The sequence below is a fragment of the Labrus bergylta genome, chromosome 2, assembly GCF_963930695.1.
Source record: "Labrus bergylta chromosome 2, fLabBer1.1, whole genome shotgun sequence".
Lineage (NCBI taxonomy): Eukaryota > Metazoa > Chordata > Actinopteri > Labriformes > Labridae > Labrus > Labrus bergylta.
The window spans coordinates 30,799,842-30,815,738 of NC_089196.1; the positions used below are offsets into that span (position 1 = coordinate 30,799,842).

Below are 15,897 nucleotides of genomic sequence, written 5' to 3' on the forward strand. Positions count from 1 at the left end.
TAGAGAAATCAATCCAGGCAAACCTGTGCACGCAGTCTGAGTTGCATATATACATATGCATACATACATTTCCAATGCGTTTGTGCAATTTAGACAGCACTTGTCAACTCCTTTGGTATCTGTAAGAGATATGGACGTAACTTTTTGCGTCTTTATCGAGTGTTGCTTTGTTGAGTTGAAAAATACATGGTGTCCAAAAGGTTTGAACATTTAAAACGACCTTATCGTACAGAAATCTAAACTGATACTGAAAATAACTTTTGATGTTTCTTTGTTTCCTGAAACCCAGCCCTAGCACCCACATTGTCTTTATTTCAACAAATGAAGTTAATTTATTAACTTGCGCCTTATGTTCGGGAGCAGGGCGACACCCAAAGCACACCTTCAACCACCTGATAAGCCAACTATCCAGCTATACCACACCACCCTGTTTGTCTCAGATGTTTCACCCATCCTCCATTCCTTTCCTCTAACCATCCTCTTTCCTCGTCCCTTCATATTGTTTTAATTCTCGGCACAGTCTGGGCTCTGATCGGCTCAGGCAGGATTAAAACCCCCATCCTAGGACTCTCTCTGCTCTGCTGTCAGTCCATCCTCCCAGACCTGCCGACTGACAACATCCTCGTGCATCACAATCACGACCTCAACATACAGTCAGATGATTTATCATTGAAGATCTCAGACATATTTTTGTGGCGTTGTCCTTGCTAGAGAAAAATGGATGCCACACAAAACAAAAATGAAGGAAGGTGATGTATGAAAAACAGTATTAGACACAAAACTAATTTATTTTTAACATCTGAAACATGTGATTCCTCCTCTCCCGCACATCTTTGTCTGCTGGAGACAGTGTCTTTTATAACTCGCTGTCTCCAGCAGGAAACACAAACCTCTGGGATTCAGACCATTCTAGATCGACTTCAGACACCTTCTTTAAAAAGGATGTAAACAGTGTGCACTTAAACCACATTATATTCAGTCGTATGTTCAAACAATCACATATTAACATATATTTGAGGTTAAAAAAAGCTACCACATTAGTCAAACAAATATCTAACTGTAACCAGCATCGAGCAGTCCACCTGATGCTTTCTTTTGGTAGATGTACAGATTCACAATCACTGAGACCAACTCAGCATCCGGCTATTTACACGAAAATGTTCAAATGTGTAAGATACTTGTCATTAAATTAATTGCAGATTTCAGAGCAACATCCATGCAAGCTTGAAGGCTAGCGATGAGTTTATGGTCCTATATGATCAGACGAGTGTGGCACACACAGCGGACACCGGACGTCTAGCTCTAAATAGAATCCATCCCGCGGGAGAAGGAGGAGGTGAAGCCGAGGCCCATTCCCCTCTGGGTGTGCGTCTGCGAGCGAGCCATCTCGTACTGAACGTCGAGGTTCCTAAACATCTCTTCCTGCTTCTGAAGAGTCTGCATGCCCTCGTCATTTAGTGGTTTGGGAGCTTCGGCTTCATCATCCTGCAAAGGCAGCGAAAGAAGCAAATTAAAAACAACTCTGAATTTAATGTTCAAAGGCCAAAACGAACGATTTGTCCAAAACCTTGCTGAGTAAGAGAAAGAAACAAAAGTTACACTCACTTTAATACCCATTAGTTTGCGAAATTTATTATTTTGGTCCTTGTTCCCAAAGTTCAGCTTCTCCCATAGCTCAGCTGTCTGGGACTTGTCCTTACGGATTAAAAACAAAAAACAATGAGCTTCATATACAAATGTTTGATATCTTGCTTTTTAAAACCGTCATTTTCAAGTGTACATATTTTAAGTTGAAAACCCACTCTGACCCCTTCTTTCTTTCCTTGCCATAGCATCTTCCTCTTTTTCTCCTGCTCTGCAAACTTCATGGGATTTACGGACGATGGGTTGTAGTAGCTGGGCACAGCGATGCCAGTCTCTGCCAGTGTTTTCGCTTGAAGGGCAGCCATCTGCGCTGCCATGGCAATCTGAGGCGTCACCTGCGTCCCAGAAGCCAGCAGGGCTGCAACGTTGAGGCCCGGGTTCGAGGCAGCTGCGGCTGCAGCAGCAGCAGCTACTGCAATGGGTGCAGTCACTGCAAATAAAATATATGGATCAGCATAAATAAGTCTAGATGAATCGAGGTTTTAATATTTGGACGGATAATCTCCTCTTACCTGCAGCTATCTCCTGCTGCTGCTGTTGCTTCTCAAACATTTCTTTCTCCTTCTGCTCCTGCAGTTTCTTGGCTCGCTCCAGTCTGGGCAGAAAAACAAGTGAAGAGCATTTACTCAATTGATTTTAACACATATTGTGCTCACTGCTGTGTAGCCTAGAGGGAAAATGCAACCTATGAGCAAAAGAATCATAGCCTTACATGTTGGAGACATCCACAATGTGTGACAAAAATAAACAGGGGAAAGTTAGGGATTGAAGAGAAAATGCAACAACGGTCCTCGGCCACACTGAAAATGTGGATGTGTAAGTTACACGGTCTGTGCCCGCAAGTCAAAGCCAAATCTCAACAAATTGTAAACATGAAAGAAACATTACAAAATCTGCCATAAAAGACTTTAACCTGCATAAAGAAAAAATATATTAGACTTTTTAAGTAATTTCTTTGCAAGAAATGAGCAGATATAAATGTTGAATCTCTTTTATGAAGCGCTTTTGAAACAAATTAGAAATATTAAGTAAAATATACTTTAACAACCAGCTAAACACTCTGTTCACTACACTGACAAAGGCGCTTGAATTCGCTTCAATTAACTCATGAATTAACCATTTAATATTGGGTTTAAAAATGTAAATGTGGGTTTAATATGTTCTGATGAAAGCTGTATATTTGTTCCTTTTGTTCAAACAGAAGTTCCTTTACTCGTCTCACTGAGAGTTCCCTACAGTTTGTAACCAGTTGGCCCTCAGTTGGCAGTGTAAACAGAATGAATGTGGCCCTCTTGGTAACTGAAGTAGCCAATCCCTGGTGTCTTGAAATGTCATGTAAGCTGTTGTCTTGCCTCCTGGCCAGAGCCTCTTGTGCATCCATTGCTGTGTTTCGGCCCCGGAACGCAGGCGGATTAACGGGTGTACTGCGACTCTTTTTGCGCACTTTCTCGCTCCTCTTCTTTCGCTCTCTGGAGGGAAAAAATGTTTTAAAAAAAACAATGAAAATACTGTTAATTTAATGTGGAGTGGCAACCACTGCAAGAAAGAAGTTCACAAACACTTGACCACTGCAAGACATTCAACACTTTGATCAAACCCACCTGCTCTTACTGCGACTTCTGCTGTGATGACGATGTTTGGTCCTTGAACCTGAGCGAGACCGGGCCTTCTTCTTCTTGTCCCGGCTGCGTGATCTCGATCGCCGCTTGTCTTTACTTTTGCTGTGATGCCGCCTGAATGCAGTAGGATCAATATCAAAGCGTTGACTGTCAAGAATAAAAGAAGGTCTAATGTATATTTAATGATGATAGAGATACTTAAAGCTATAAGGCTTTCAGCAAAAGCATCAAGGAGACGCATCGTCCATGACGGCACTGACCTCTCTCTGGAGTGTGACCTGGACACGCTTCGGCCTTTGGAGGGCTTTCTGTCTTTGCGCCTGGACCGCTCCTCGCCTTTCTCAGCGGAGAGTCTCTCTGGCTCTTCCTGCTCGTCTGTTTTTCTGTGTGATTTGGCTGGCTTCTCAGAGTCCCTCTTTCGTGCCTGTTTTAAGAAGAAGTTGTCTCTTTCAGGAAAATAGTGCAACAAAAAGAGTTAGTACCATGGCTTACAGCAGAAGGTATGTAATAAGTTTTTGAGAGGCTGAAAAAAAACCTTGTCATTGCAAATCTACTGAAATAACATTTATAGGATACCATTCTGTAACCATGATAGCAAGAGTGAGAAGTCTGTCATGCTCGAGTTTTTCCACTACACAAATGTCGACATAATTACAGGAATCAATCAAAGCAATGTTTGGAACCTCTTGGGTCTTTAATCTGTCTGCATGCAAACCTTAAAATGTGCCAATCCAGTCAGGGAAAACTGTCAATTTAGCAACAACATCAGTTCAATGATGCCTACATTTCTGAGCCTGAACCCACTCAAAGGTGACTTAGGGATGGGCATCCAACGTACTTAATTTATCTCACCGAAATCATACCACATACGCCGATTAATGAATGTAAATAAAACAACAAGAATCACTTTCTTTATTACACAAATCCATGTATACAAATGTTTCCTCTATTTTTTTCAGTTCTAACTTTCCTCAGCAACATCTTTAGTGAAATTTTCACAGAATCGTTTTCTCAGGTGAGCCGGAATAGGTCATCAAACTAAATATGGATGAATTACTCTGACAGGTAAAACTTTATAATCACTCAAGTTCCTCTTTGGCTTCATTCGCATAATAATGCCCATCCCTTGCTTAAAGAGATTCAAGAGTAAATGATCATGTTTCTGCTAAAAGTGTGAGGCATACAGAGTTTGAATGGCAGATAGTTACCTGTCCCAGTAGTAGACATATTATTTTGCTATGTCAGCAGGGTCTTCTGTTCAGTCTCTTCGTGCATTAGCACGCTGAGTATGATTTATTGTAGAAATGTTATCATGTGATCTACACACAGGATTTAACAAAAAAAAAATCTACTCTTCACCATTTCAGATAGCAAATACAAATGATGAGAGATATAGAAGGAGACATGTCAACAGTGGGAGGGTCAAAAAGGACCTCCCGCCATTTGAGCAAGCCCATCTATGTCTTCTGTTTTTTTAATTTGGTTATTGTAGCTTTTTATGATGTAACAAAACATACTCACCTCGACCAAAAAACTAACAAGAATTACAACTTATGACCTCTCAAATCACATCAAATGTGTTTCTAGTCATAGAAATAAATGTTTTATTTACCTCCTTGCTCCTGCTGCGACTCCGTCTGTTTTTTCTGTCACCTGGAAACAGCAGAGGAGAGTCATACAGTTATAACTGACCTTTACAAAAAAATCACAACTAGAAGAAGACATTATGAAAAACATACACTGAAGCATTTGATATGGTTAGTTGTGTCGTTTGGGAAATGACCCTTTCTATGATGAAACTTTGAAATTAAAATTACAATGTAGACTTTGTCCAGAGGCTGAATTAAAAAAAAAAATCTATCAAATTCCAACACTACATGTTCGTGATGAATGAGGTTTCTATGACTCAATCATAGGGTGCCTGAAATCTCACGAGTGTGTATGCAGCGTCAAATGATTTCATACCACACATATCATGTTCAGTGATGTTACTTTATACTAACGTTTTCTGTCCCGGGAGCGTGACCTCGACCGTGAATGGTGGTGTTTAGAGCTTCTTGGAGATCGAGAAGCCTCCATGCTGTGTTTTTTTCTGTGATGAACTGGGGAGTCTGTTCTGGTCAAATCGTCCGAGTCATTGTCACTGGCCTGCAAGAATTAAAAAAAGAAACACCATGGGCAAATTAGTGAGGTAGAGTATGCTCAAGAATCAATGTCCTAGTTTGAATTATCCTCCCAAAGGCAAGCAGCCTGAACTGTTTCTAAAATAAGCCTGTTTGAAAACCTTAATATGAATGAAGCTAAAAAATAGAGATGAATGATAAAGACTTAAGACTATGTACTGATTCCTTGCATCAAACTTTTCAATTCAAATGAGATTCACACCAACAATGACGGTCTGCTCGATTTCATCATGTCACTGTATCCTGAATCTGTTTTTACTACAATGAGGTTTGTTTCTAAGAAAGGCTTATGCTGAAATAGTAGGTTGATCACTCAATAAGGTAACTAACTTACTTCACCTAAATGTTAATCAGGCTGCTTTTATTCTCCTTCATGCAGCTTATCTTAATTCTTATTCTTAGTCATCATCATCAATCTGCGTGTCTGTGTCTGCTTTACTGTTTGTTTTTATGCATCTATGTTGCTGTGTATCTTATGTCTGCTGCAACTGTCTGTTTGTCTGTCGATTTTACAGTGTTTTTATATCATATATGTTATTTCCTAAATGCCTAACCAGGGACAAATACTGCAAATTAGCCATGGCTAGAAGTCCTATATACATTGCATCAGTTTCACTTTAATAATATGCAACAATGCATGCATGTATTGTCCCTGACAAATAGGTCAGGGCCCAAATAGGGACAAGAGTTAATCCCTTCAGCTATCAGGCTATTGATGCTGAACAAGTCTGTCATCGTATTAGGAAATTGTAGATTGATAGCGCTGGCTTTCTCACTTGACGACCTATTCGTCTGTTGAATTGTTGTTTCTGACATGTGAATGTAACTGTTTGAATGCTGTGGTGATGTGTTTGTTTCCTTTATGTTGTCTTAGCGTTTTTCAAGGGCTCGGTAGGTTGTGAAACTGAATTGCCCTTCTGGGATAAATAAAGTTTTTTGAATCTGAAGAGTTGGAAATTAGCATTGTCCCTACGAAATAAATAAATTCTAATTAAATGTATTGTCCCTGATAAATAAATAAATGCAGCTCTTGATGATTAAAGTTGAGGGTTTAAGGGTTGGTCAGATTGAGTTAATGTGATCGGTGTCAGGCAGCTACCAACAAGCTCTAAAATAATAATAATAAAGTTTATTTATAAAGCACTTATCAAAACCAACGTCACAGAGGACGTTACAGAAAAAAGAAAAAATCCCAACTGTCAAATACACGACAATAAAATCCTATTAAAAGCATGAAAAATAAAACAACAGTGCAGCAATCATCCAACTAACAGAGAAAAGAGAAACAACTGAGACAAAGATCGGCTAAAGTTAACAGTAAAACAAATAAAAACATCCTGGATGAAACTAGGGCTGGGAAATATATCGAGTTTTTAAGATATATCGATATATTTTCAAACAAGATATCGGGTAAGACAATATCGATATAGTTTATGTTGCATTAAAATAACGTTACAGAGGTGCCAGGTCACCTTTTTCTCATCTCACTGATGATGACTGTCTGTCTGTCCCTCTGAACCCTGCTCCTCCTCTCTCTCTCTTTTATTGTATTTAAGCAACATTTTTATTTTATAATATTACTTTTTAAATTCACAAACAGGTAGTTTATTTTCCACATGTTTTCACTGTTAATAAAATGTGATATATATCAAGTATTGCCTTTCAACTTTAATCAATATTGAGATATGAGTTTTGGTCCATATTATAAAAATGTGTTTTTAAAAGTGATTTAAAAGAAGATACTGATGTAGCTAGTCTGAATGTGACAACACTTCAGTCGCCTAAATCCAGAGGTGTAGTGAAGCCTGAAGAAACTCTTAACCTTTAACCCCAAATTATTTTATTAAGTGAACCGTCCAGCAGAAGATAAACGTCAATAATAGTGTGACCCAGAGGGGATTTAGAGGTAGTTATACCCTCTGGTGACTGAAAATTAAGTGTGTATACTATTACTCCTGCACTACACCACTGCCCTGCCTTAATCCAAACCAGGGATGGGCACCTTTATGACAGCAAGGGCCACATTCATTTAATTCTCACTGCCAGAGGGGCCAAATTAAACGATTACAGTCTCAAATTTATCTCAACATATACCTGTGATCAAATATTATCATGGACACATTTCTGGTTTTCATGATTTCATGGCAGATTTCATCATGTGTTCTTCATGTTTCCAATTCATTGATGTGTAAAAAATGAACCTGGGGGCCACGTTGAGGGTTGATGGGGGCCGCATGTGGCCCCCGGGCCGCCAGTTGCCCCCCCCTCTTAATCTAAACATAACAACACTTTGTAGACATCATCGAGGACAGAACTGTTTTAGTTCATCACTGACTGGTCATCTGGTGGATGTCATGGTGATGCTGTGTAGACACAAATAAAGTCTGAGCAGAATAAAGAAACATCAGCCAGTCTCAATGTAATTTAAGTTAGCATCTATGCTAACCACTTTAGCTAAACCCGACGACGCTCGCCATTCATACCATCAGATGCTAAGCTAACTTAAGCTAGCCGCCATCTTTAAGAGAGAGAAACATATCTCCAGACAACTGAGAAACTCGAATTCACGTTGTTTAGAATGATGTAGGTGTCCTTTATCGTTAGGTAATAGTACTTACCGACATAATGCTCGAAGGCGTTGAATATAAGCGGATGTGTCGGGTCACCGTGCAGACGGTCACGGAGAAGTAGCTAGCTGCTGAACAGCCGTAGTGTGTGTTGCCAGAATAGGATGATCTGGGTTGCCAGGTGCGTCTTGAATCCCCCTAATGCGGTGAAAAACAGAGCAGGTGAACCCATATTAAACGAACCAGTAAAGGATTAAAAGGGCACGATAAATGGGTAGATAGGCTGTTTATAAAAGGTTCCATACAAACAAAAATATACAAAAAAAAGAAAATAGGAAAAACAGAACAGTCAGCTTGTTCAGCCTATGCAAATCTCAGTAAGAGAAGAGGGAAGTCAGAGGAGAGAGAGAAAAATACATCAACATGATAACATTAAAATGTATTAATAGGCTAAATAAACGTCTGTAGGACAGAGCAGGATCATTCATTCAGGGACAACTGGGCAAAGAAAGGAAAGGGCCCCACTCCTCTCTGAGTGGATCCTTTCAATGTAGCCTATATCGAATATGAATGATCTTTAAATGCTTAAATTTCTTTAACTTTAGGAGAACCCGACATCTCAATGATTTTTGGAATGTGCTTTTACTCACAACAGATAACGTTGTTGATATATCATTAAACCACGTTACAATAGAAAGAGGATTTCCAACCTGGCAACCACCATCCAGGCTCTTCCCCGCCCCCTTTGTGTGAGGAGGATAAAAGCTTGATGTAATGTTAAGGTTTAAATAACCTTAAACTTTAAACATTAAACTTTTTTGATTGTTTGTACATGTAAACGTTTTGGCCTGATGTCCAAAGCTGGTTGTCTTTAAAGACTGATAACTTCCTACATCTTCATACAAGGACATAAGCCTAATCATTTCAAACATTGTTAACCTTATCATTATTTTGGGTAAATATTATATAAATATGTGTAAATGGTGTTTTTGTTTGTTTGTTTTATTTGGATCCCCATTCGCTTCAGCATAGCGAGAAGCTATTCTTCCTCCGTTTATATTGTGACAATACATTTTACAAATTTGTATTATATATTATTCTTTTCACACTACACAAACATTCCACAACATTTCTCCAATAACTAAAAATTGACATAAATTAACAAAAAAAAGGAAGAGAAACCGACAAACACAAGGCTCCGTCTGATTTACAGCATCTAAGACATAACATGGTTATACAAAAAAGGCCCAGTAGTCCTATCAGTACTGACTAAAGTTTCTCTGTAGATAATGTTCTTTAAGAAGTGCTTTGTTGTTTAACATAACTTGGGAGTGAATTCCATTCCAGCATTGTTCTGTAGCATCAACCCCTCATATTCTGTGCTTATGTGTTATTTTGTCAATTACTGCAAATCATTTCACTATATGGAAATAAAGGCCAAAAAACTTTATCCGGGTATCTAAATACTTGATCTTTTAAAGGTCACATGTTATGCAAAATACACTTAAGGAAGTTTTTCTACCACTTATATGTGTCCCTGGTCTGCATACAAACCCCCCAATAATGAGAAAAGTCCATCCTCTCTGTCTTTTGTCTGCTCCACTTTTCAGAAAATGTGTGCTCAAACAGGCTGTTTGGAGATTTTCCCTTCATGACATCACAAAGGGCAGTAGCCCCTCCCCCAGGTGGGTGACACTCCCACAGCTAGGTGTTTGTTCTGAACCTCTGAGTCTGCCTTCTCACCGTAAACAATAGGACATGGAGCGAGAAAGCCAGAGACACCCGAGCACTTCAAGTGGGGCGCGGTCAGACACAGCTAATTTACAAACTTAAAGGTACAGACACAGAAACAGCCTGTTCTGAGCAGGGCTGAAATAGAGGGATTTATAGGCATGATCAAATACAGGATCAGAGTGGATTTAGAACAAGATACTTCACAGACATGTTTTGGGGAGCTCCGAGATTAATTAAACTTTTTGGAAAAAGAGGTTAATATTTTACCTTTAATGTCTCTTACCTTGCCCTCTTGTGCTATTTTTTATGTTCCACATTTACAGTCTGGCATGTTCACATCACCTGATTTATTTGTTTGTTTTGTTTTTTTGATTTATGGAATTCATTTTCCAACAACCCCACTAATGAATGTTTCAATCAACATAGTCTTGTATTTATATTATCCACCATTGGTAATCTGTTAGTACGCATTTTCATGGATTCATTCATCTTAATAATTTTGTGGACATATCTTTAAATTGTGTCAACCATCTAAGGAAATTCTTCTTTTGAGTCTGTGAAGCGTTAACCTTATATGGTGAAACATGTAAATTGTAGCAGATCTATATTTGGATAGGAGCCAACCATATGTTGTCAACAACTGTTTGCTAGACAAAGAGTCTACATCTGTTACGTATACAAATCAGTGTCATATCATGTTTATTGTTTTATAGTGATGTACCCAAATAGAAAGGAATTTGTGGGCTGTACCTTCTAGCAGAATATAAGCCACACTGTGTGATGAAGACTTTGCCACTTTGCCAATGATTGCCAGCGATTGTGAGATCTTGGTCAGCATGGGTCAGCGATGGTCCGCACTTTGTCACTTTGTTGTGTTTCTGTGTTGTCTGACCATGGCTGAATAAATCCTAAAATGATCCACAGTCTGTTTCCGTTTTCATCATTGACCATCTACTACAGAAATAATCCCCACCTAACATAATCTTAATCCATCCGTTATGAATATGTGTTATGTTTTACATGTTTTTACATCTGCAATCCAAACAGTCAATCATAGACAGTAAATATTACTAATTGTTGTAATATGTCTCGAAGGCAAAACTCAACTACAATATCAAACAGATGTGTTAAATTTGAAGTGTCTCCTATTGTTAGTTAAACGTCTTATGAGAATAACAATAACACGTGTAAAGGTAATATTGTATTCGTTATTTTTTGCATTCATTTATTTTTTATTTTTTTTGAAGAATATAACAACAACAAAAAAGCAACCCACATAAAAAAAAAAACACACACACAAACCCAAAACAAAAAAGTGACACACACATCACCAAAGACATAACCATGATTTACTTTCAGCTTCTGCAACCAAAATAATGTTTCCATACATCCCCTATTCATCATATATTTTATTAAATTAAAGATATCACCACATTTTCCCTTGCCAACCTGTATCTAAATCATCCTCCATCACATGTTGCCATGGAAACCATCTGTCAAGGAATTTTGCATTTTGCAGTCTTATTTTGAAAGTTATCTTTTCCATTATGTAAATGCCTTTTACAACTAATTTGCAAGACTCGTTGGTTGGGGGGGGGGGGGGGGGGATCTCTCTTAAGCCATTTCAATGTAATTGCCTTCTTGGCTGCATTCCTTATTTATAGAAGATTTTTAAATCGTGTGTAGAATTAGTTGTCTTTCATTCATACGCCACAGCGGTTGGTGGCGCTGTTGCACCTTAACGTTGTTTTCAAACCCTTATTAAGCACCACGAAGAAGAAGAAGAAGAACCGCCAAACTATAAAGTTGACACTGTTGTGATGCTGTTCCCCTTGTTGTAATGTAAACTGTCTGGATATTACACTATAATAATATACGAGGTGAGTTACTGTCTATTCTAACTTATTTATCTGCTTTGTATTCTTCAAGTTTACAAATGTTTCCGTTGATATAAGCAGTTAATCGTGTTTAGTCTCGTAACTCTATCTCTGTTATCACTATGGCAACAACGAGGGGAGTTTACAGCCTTAGCACCTTAAAAACATGACATTGAGACTGACATTTCTTTTTCCATGTGTCTAGCTCTGTGAAATGGCGATGTGGAGCGACGTGGAGCTTCTCACCAACGAGGACACAAACACTGTCCGGCTCGGCGGTGTGTCGAGGGAGGAGAGTGGGAGCGGCCTGTACCAGGTGGACACACTGGTCAAGATCTCCACTGCCACTGAGGTAATGCATGTCAATATTTACACGACTCTTAGTGAGACTTTATGGGGTTATCTTTTCCCTCTGAGGTTGAAAAAAATACTACTGTAGTACAATACACTGTTACACCCACCTTCTTCTACATACTGTATTAACCCCCCTGTGTAATTTACAGACATGCTTCTCACACACATAAATAAACCTGTATTACACACACACATGCACAAACAGGATCTATAGACATGTATTAATGGAGAGATGTCAGAGTTGGGCTGCTATCTTCTTCCAGCTGAAGCAACTGTCTAAGATCTAAGACTTTTCTGTCTTTTAATGACCTCGAGAGGGTTATACATGCTTTAATCTCAACTCGCCTCGACTGTCGTAATGATCTTTTATGTTGGTGTTAGCCAGGTGTTGGCTTTGTCTATTGTCATTCTATTTGATGTAAAGCACTTTGGTCAACTCTGTTGTATTGTGCTCTATAAAAAAAAGTTTGGATTGGATTGGATGCCTTGCTCAGAGGCGCTCGGCAGTACTCAGGAAGTGACATGGCACCTCTCTGACAATAAAGGCAAGGCAAGTTTATTTATGTCGCACATTTCAACAACAAGGCAATTCAAAGTGCTTCACGCAAGACATCAAACGCATCATGACAGAGGAAAGAAAAGAAACATTAAAATAGAACATTTAAAAATCACTGAAATTATTAAATCTGAAAATATGTTCAAATAAAAATAATTCAAATGAAATTAATTGAAATAAATGAAGAAAAAAAATATAGAAAGAGTTAAAAGTTACAGTGCAAAATTTAAAATTTTATTAAAGCTGTTTAATGAAAGGCAGCTGTAAACAGGTGTGTCTTCAACCTGGGTTTAAAAGAGCTGAGAGTTTCAGCAGATCTGCAGTTTTCTGGGAGTTTGTTCCAGATATAAGGAGCATAGAAACTGAACGCTGCTTCTCAGTGTTTGGTTCTGAATCTGGGGACAGAGAGCAAACCTGTCCCAGATGATCTGAGCGGTCTGGATGGTTAAAAAAGCCCTATTAATCTATCAATGTGGACACTAGTTACGGTGCTGATTTTTACAGTAATGCTGTTTTTGTTTTTTCAGGTACAGGCAGACCCCAGTCTCTCCTCCTCCAGTGGGTCAAACTGGAGTATTGTTGTTGCTGACAAGACTGTTATCCTGTTTGATCAGAGCTATCAAACAATCCTGCTGCTGCTTCACTTTGGTATGCATCATCTCAGTATGTTCCTCTCTCATCTCTGCCTCACTGTTTGCAATCGGTCAAGAGGAAGGTTCAATAAACTCTCAGGCTGTTTTTAAAACCGCCGACTATACTTCACTATGTACTGACTTGGCCATAATGCAGTATGTGAACAAATGCAAGATCCTCAGAGTGCCAAAAATACCCAGATTCAGGAATACTTGAAGTATGCATCAGGCTACTCGCTTATGGTTTCCCACAATGCAAAGCGCCAGGTCAAAGATCGAAAAGACAGCCATCGTACCAGAAAAAATAAATACACAAATCAGACAATGTAACCAGATATTGAAATCTCACCCCCTCTTAATACCTACTGAAATATATTTTTATTGACAATAATGAATTTAACTGATTCTATAGGATTCTGTAAATGATGACTGATGAGTCACATACTTTTCAGAAACCGATGTGGACGCAATTGATGTGTGCCTGGACGGACAGTTTCTGGTGGTCTGTGAAAGGAATGGCAACCTTCATTTGATTTATGTCCCCCACAAGAGAATCCTTCTCACCAGGGTAAGAGTGTTTATAAGGCACACTACAAGTGTAGCCTGTGTTTGTCCATGAAATGTTTGCCTGATTTCACCTACGGCTTTGATGATGTCACCAGTTGTAATAATCCCCATGGATTTCATTACCTACATTAAGATGTAGCTTCTTCTTTTTTAGGCTTTGGTAGAGAAACCATCTAGTGGGGACGATAAGACGTACCGCTATCTCCTCACGCAGAAGGACGAGGGTTCTGAAGGTAAACGTTTTTATATGATTCTGAGAAAACTCTGTACCAATTTTTTTTTTTTATAATGAGCCACGTTTAATGAACGTACCATGAAGGAATTAAGAATCTGATCCGTCTGTGTTTGAGGATTATTCTCTGAATCGTTGCTCTGCATGGTTTTGTCGGTGTGACATAATGGTAATATGTGTTATGTTTTTATCAACAGGGATATACAATGTGTTTCTTCTCGTAAAGGACGGGTTTTTCCACATCTCAAATCTTGCATTGGCAAAGATCGAGACAGGTATCAAAGATTTTTTTTTTTATCGCAGCCTCATTGTTGACCAAATGAAGCATTAATTCCTGTTTTTGTCATCGCAGCCGTAGAGAAAATGGACGTGGGATCTTTGAAAGAGGTTAGCTGAGACCTTCTTCTGTTAGTGTGCTCATTTTTATTTTCTGATAAGCAGAATTTTAATCCCACCTCTCCACACACTCAGCTCCAGTCTCAAATCAAGATTGACTTCTGCTCCACCGAGGATTACCACGACGAGGGCTGCAGTACAGCGGTCATGTTCAGTCTGGGCCATGAAATCCACCTGGTGATCGGGGTCAGTGTCTTTCACCGCCTGTAATTATGATACATTGGGTAAAAGTGAGTTACTGTGTTATTACGGTGCTTGAAAAAAAATCACACATTTTCTATTTCGCTGCTTCATTAACTAGTCATGTTTAGAAAGTTGAATATGCTAACGTTTGGGCGACAGTCGCTCAGTCTGTTGGGACTTTGGTTGGGAAGAATGTGTGACATTTTACACATAAATACAGCAGAAATCAAGTAGATCTCTCTGAGTCATGACTGTCTACAATGAGTGAAAAGCGCGAGTCCCACCAGCTGTTTTGTTGTCAGAGCTGTGTTTACATCATGTTTACATGGACGGGACGACCTTGTGTATAAAGCTTTTTAGAGAAGAAGAACATACTCACTGATTATTTGGATGTCAGTAAGTGTTTTAAGTTCACGGTCATTCTGTGTCAATTTATGTTCAATGTGAAGCTATGAGTTAACCAAAGTGTGCTAACATTAGCATGCTAACACAACAATGCATGACACAGGTGATTACAGCTCGAACAAAGGGACAATTTTGTCTGCTACTTGCTCTAAATGGTGCTTAATTATGGTGCGTTCTAATTGATAACTCCTTCATGTGAACGTGAGTGGAGAGGGGTTGGAGGTGTGTCACTGGAGGAGAGCGGAGGCTTCAGAATAGAGGAGGTGTCACCAAACAGTTTGTTTTGGTTTCATGCTGGAGCTCAAGATGGCGACATCTACTGGATCAAAGAGTTGCACATTCTTCCTTTAATTCTGATGAATGGTTTTCAGTAAAAGCTTTCTTGGAAATGTTGGAGAGATTGAAAAGCATCCTGTATGTCTTGGTGTAGATTTTTATAACACTATTCTCTTCACAGGGCAATAAAGAAAATGTCCTGACTCACTGGAGGATGGACCCTCATCAGGCCAAGATGCGTCTCGCTCAGTCTGTCAGCGGTGGCTTAATTCCAGGTACTCTCTTGCTTTCATGCACAGTATAAAGCTAAACACTGTTTAAATGCCCTTTCAACTCCTGAAGATTTATTATCATCTTATTAACATAAATAAGAGACAAATTAATGGGCTCAGGGTTTTTGGAACAAACAGCAACACACAGTAATGTGTTATCAAACCTTACAAGCAAAGGAGGCCGAGCATTTGCGGTTCCGGCTCTGCGGCTATGGAACGATCTAACTACATCAGTTTCTTCTTTTAAAGACGTTTTTATCAAAAAGCCTTCATGTAATATTTGTAATGTTTTATTCATCTTGTTTTATTAAATGTTATGTTATTTTAAATGCAGTGACATAATAAGACAACCAAAGAAATGTAGAGGTGCAATCAAAGAGAGTTCATTGTACCAAAAAAA

The 15,897-nt window shown here is 38.9% G+C and overlaps 2 protein-coding genes across 3 annotated transcripts in view; one reads left to right on the forward strand and one right to left on the reverse strand.

The window, feature by feature from the left end:
• Positions 1–769: 769 nt before the first annotated feature.
• rsrc2 (arginine/serine-rich coiled-coil 2) lies at positions 770–8,205 on the reverse strand. 2 transcript variants are annotated; one of them, XM_020655912.3, is made up of 10 exons: positions 8,065–8,205; positions 5,267–5,411; positions 4,876–4,916; positions 3,524–3,687; positions 3,246–3,377; positions 2,997–3,113; positions 2,157–2,239; positions 1,809–2,074; positions 1,606–1,695; positions 770–1,485 (listed from the first exon to the last, which is right to left on the reverse strand). In XM_020655912.3, exons 1-10 carry the CDS (start codon positions 8,068–8,070, stop codon positions 1,303–1,305), a joined length of 1,227 nt encoding a protein of 408 aa, XP_020511568.1. In that variant the 5' UTR covers positions 8,071–8,205; the 3' UTR covers positions 770–1,302. The 2 variants fall into 2 exon arrangements, with proteins under 2 accessions (XP_020511568.1, XP_020511567.1); XM_020655911.3 differs by having other exon boundaries at positions 1,803–2,074.
• Positions 8,206–11,535: 3,330 nt separating this feature from the next.
• Positions 11,536–15,897, forward strand: part of kntc1 (kinetochore associated 1) — a 28,681-nt gene continuing 24,319 nt past the window's right edge. The window contains exons 1-9 of the mRNA XM_020655909.3: positions 11,536–11,627; positions 11,830–11,976; positions 13,062–13,182; positions 13,619–13,734; positions 13,888–13,966; positions 14,163–14,240; positions 14,318–14,352; positions 14,437–14,547; positions 15,407–15,500. Coding sequence (XP_020511565.2) covers positions 11,839–11,976; positions 13,062–13,182; positions 13,619–13,734; positions 13,888–13,966; positions 14,163–14,240; positions 14,318–14,352; positions 14,437–14,547; positions 15,407–15,500 — 772 coding nt within the window. The 5' untranslated portion in view covers positions 11,536–11,627; positions 11,830–11,838. The remainder of the gene's footprint in view (positions 11,628–11,829; positions 11,977–13,061; positions 13,183–13,618; positions 13,735–13,887; positions 13,967–14,162; positions 14,241–14,317; positions 14,353–14,436; positions 14,548–15,406; positions 15,501–15,897) is intronic.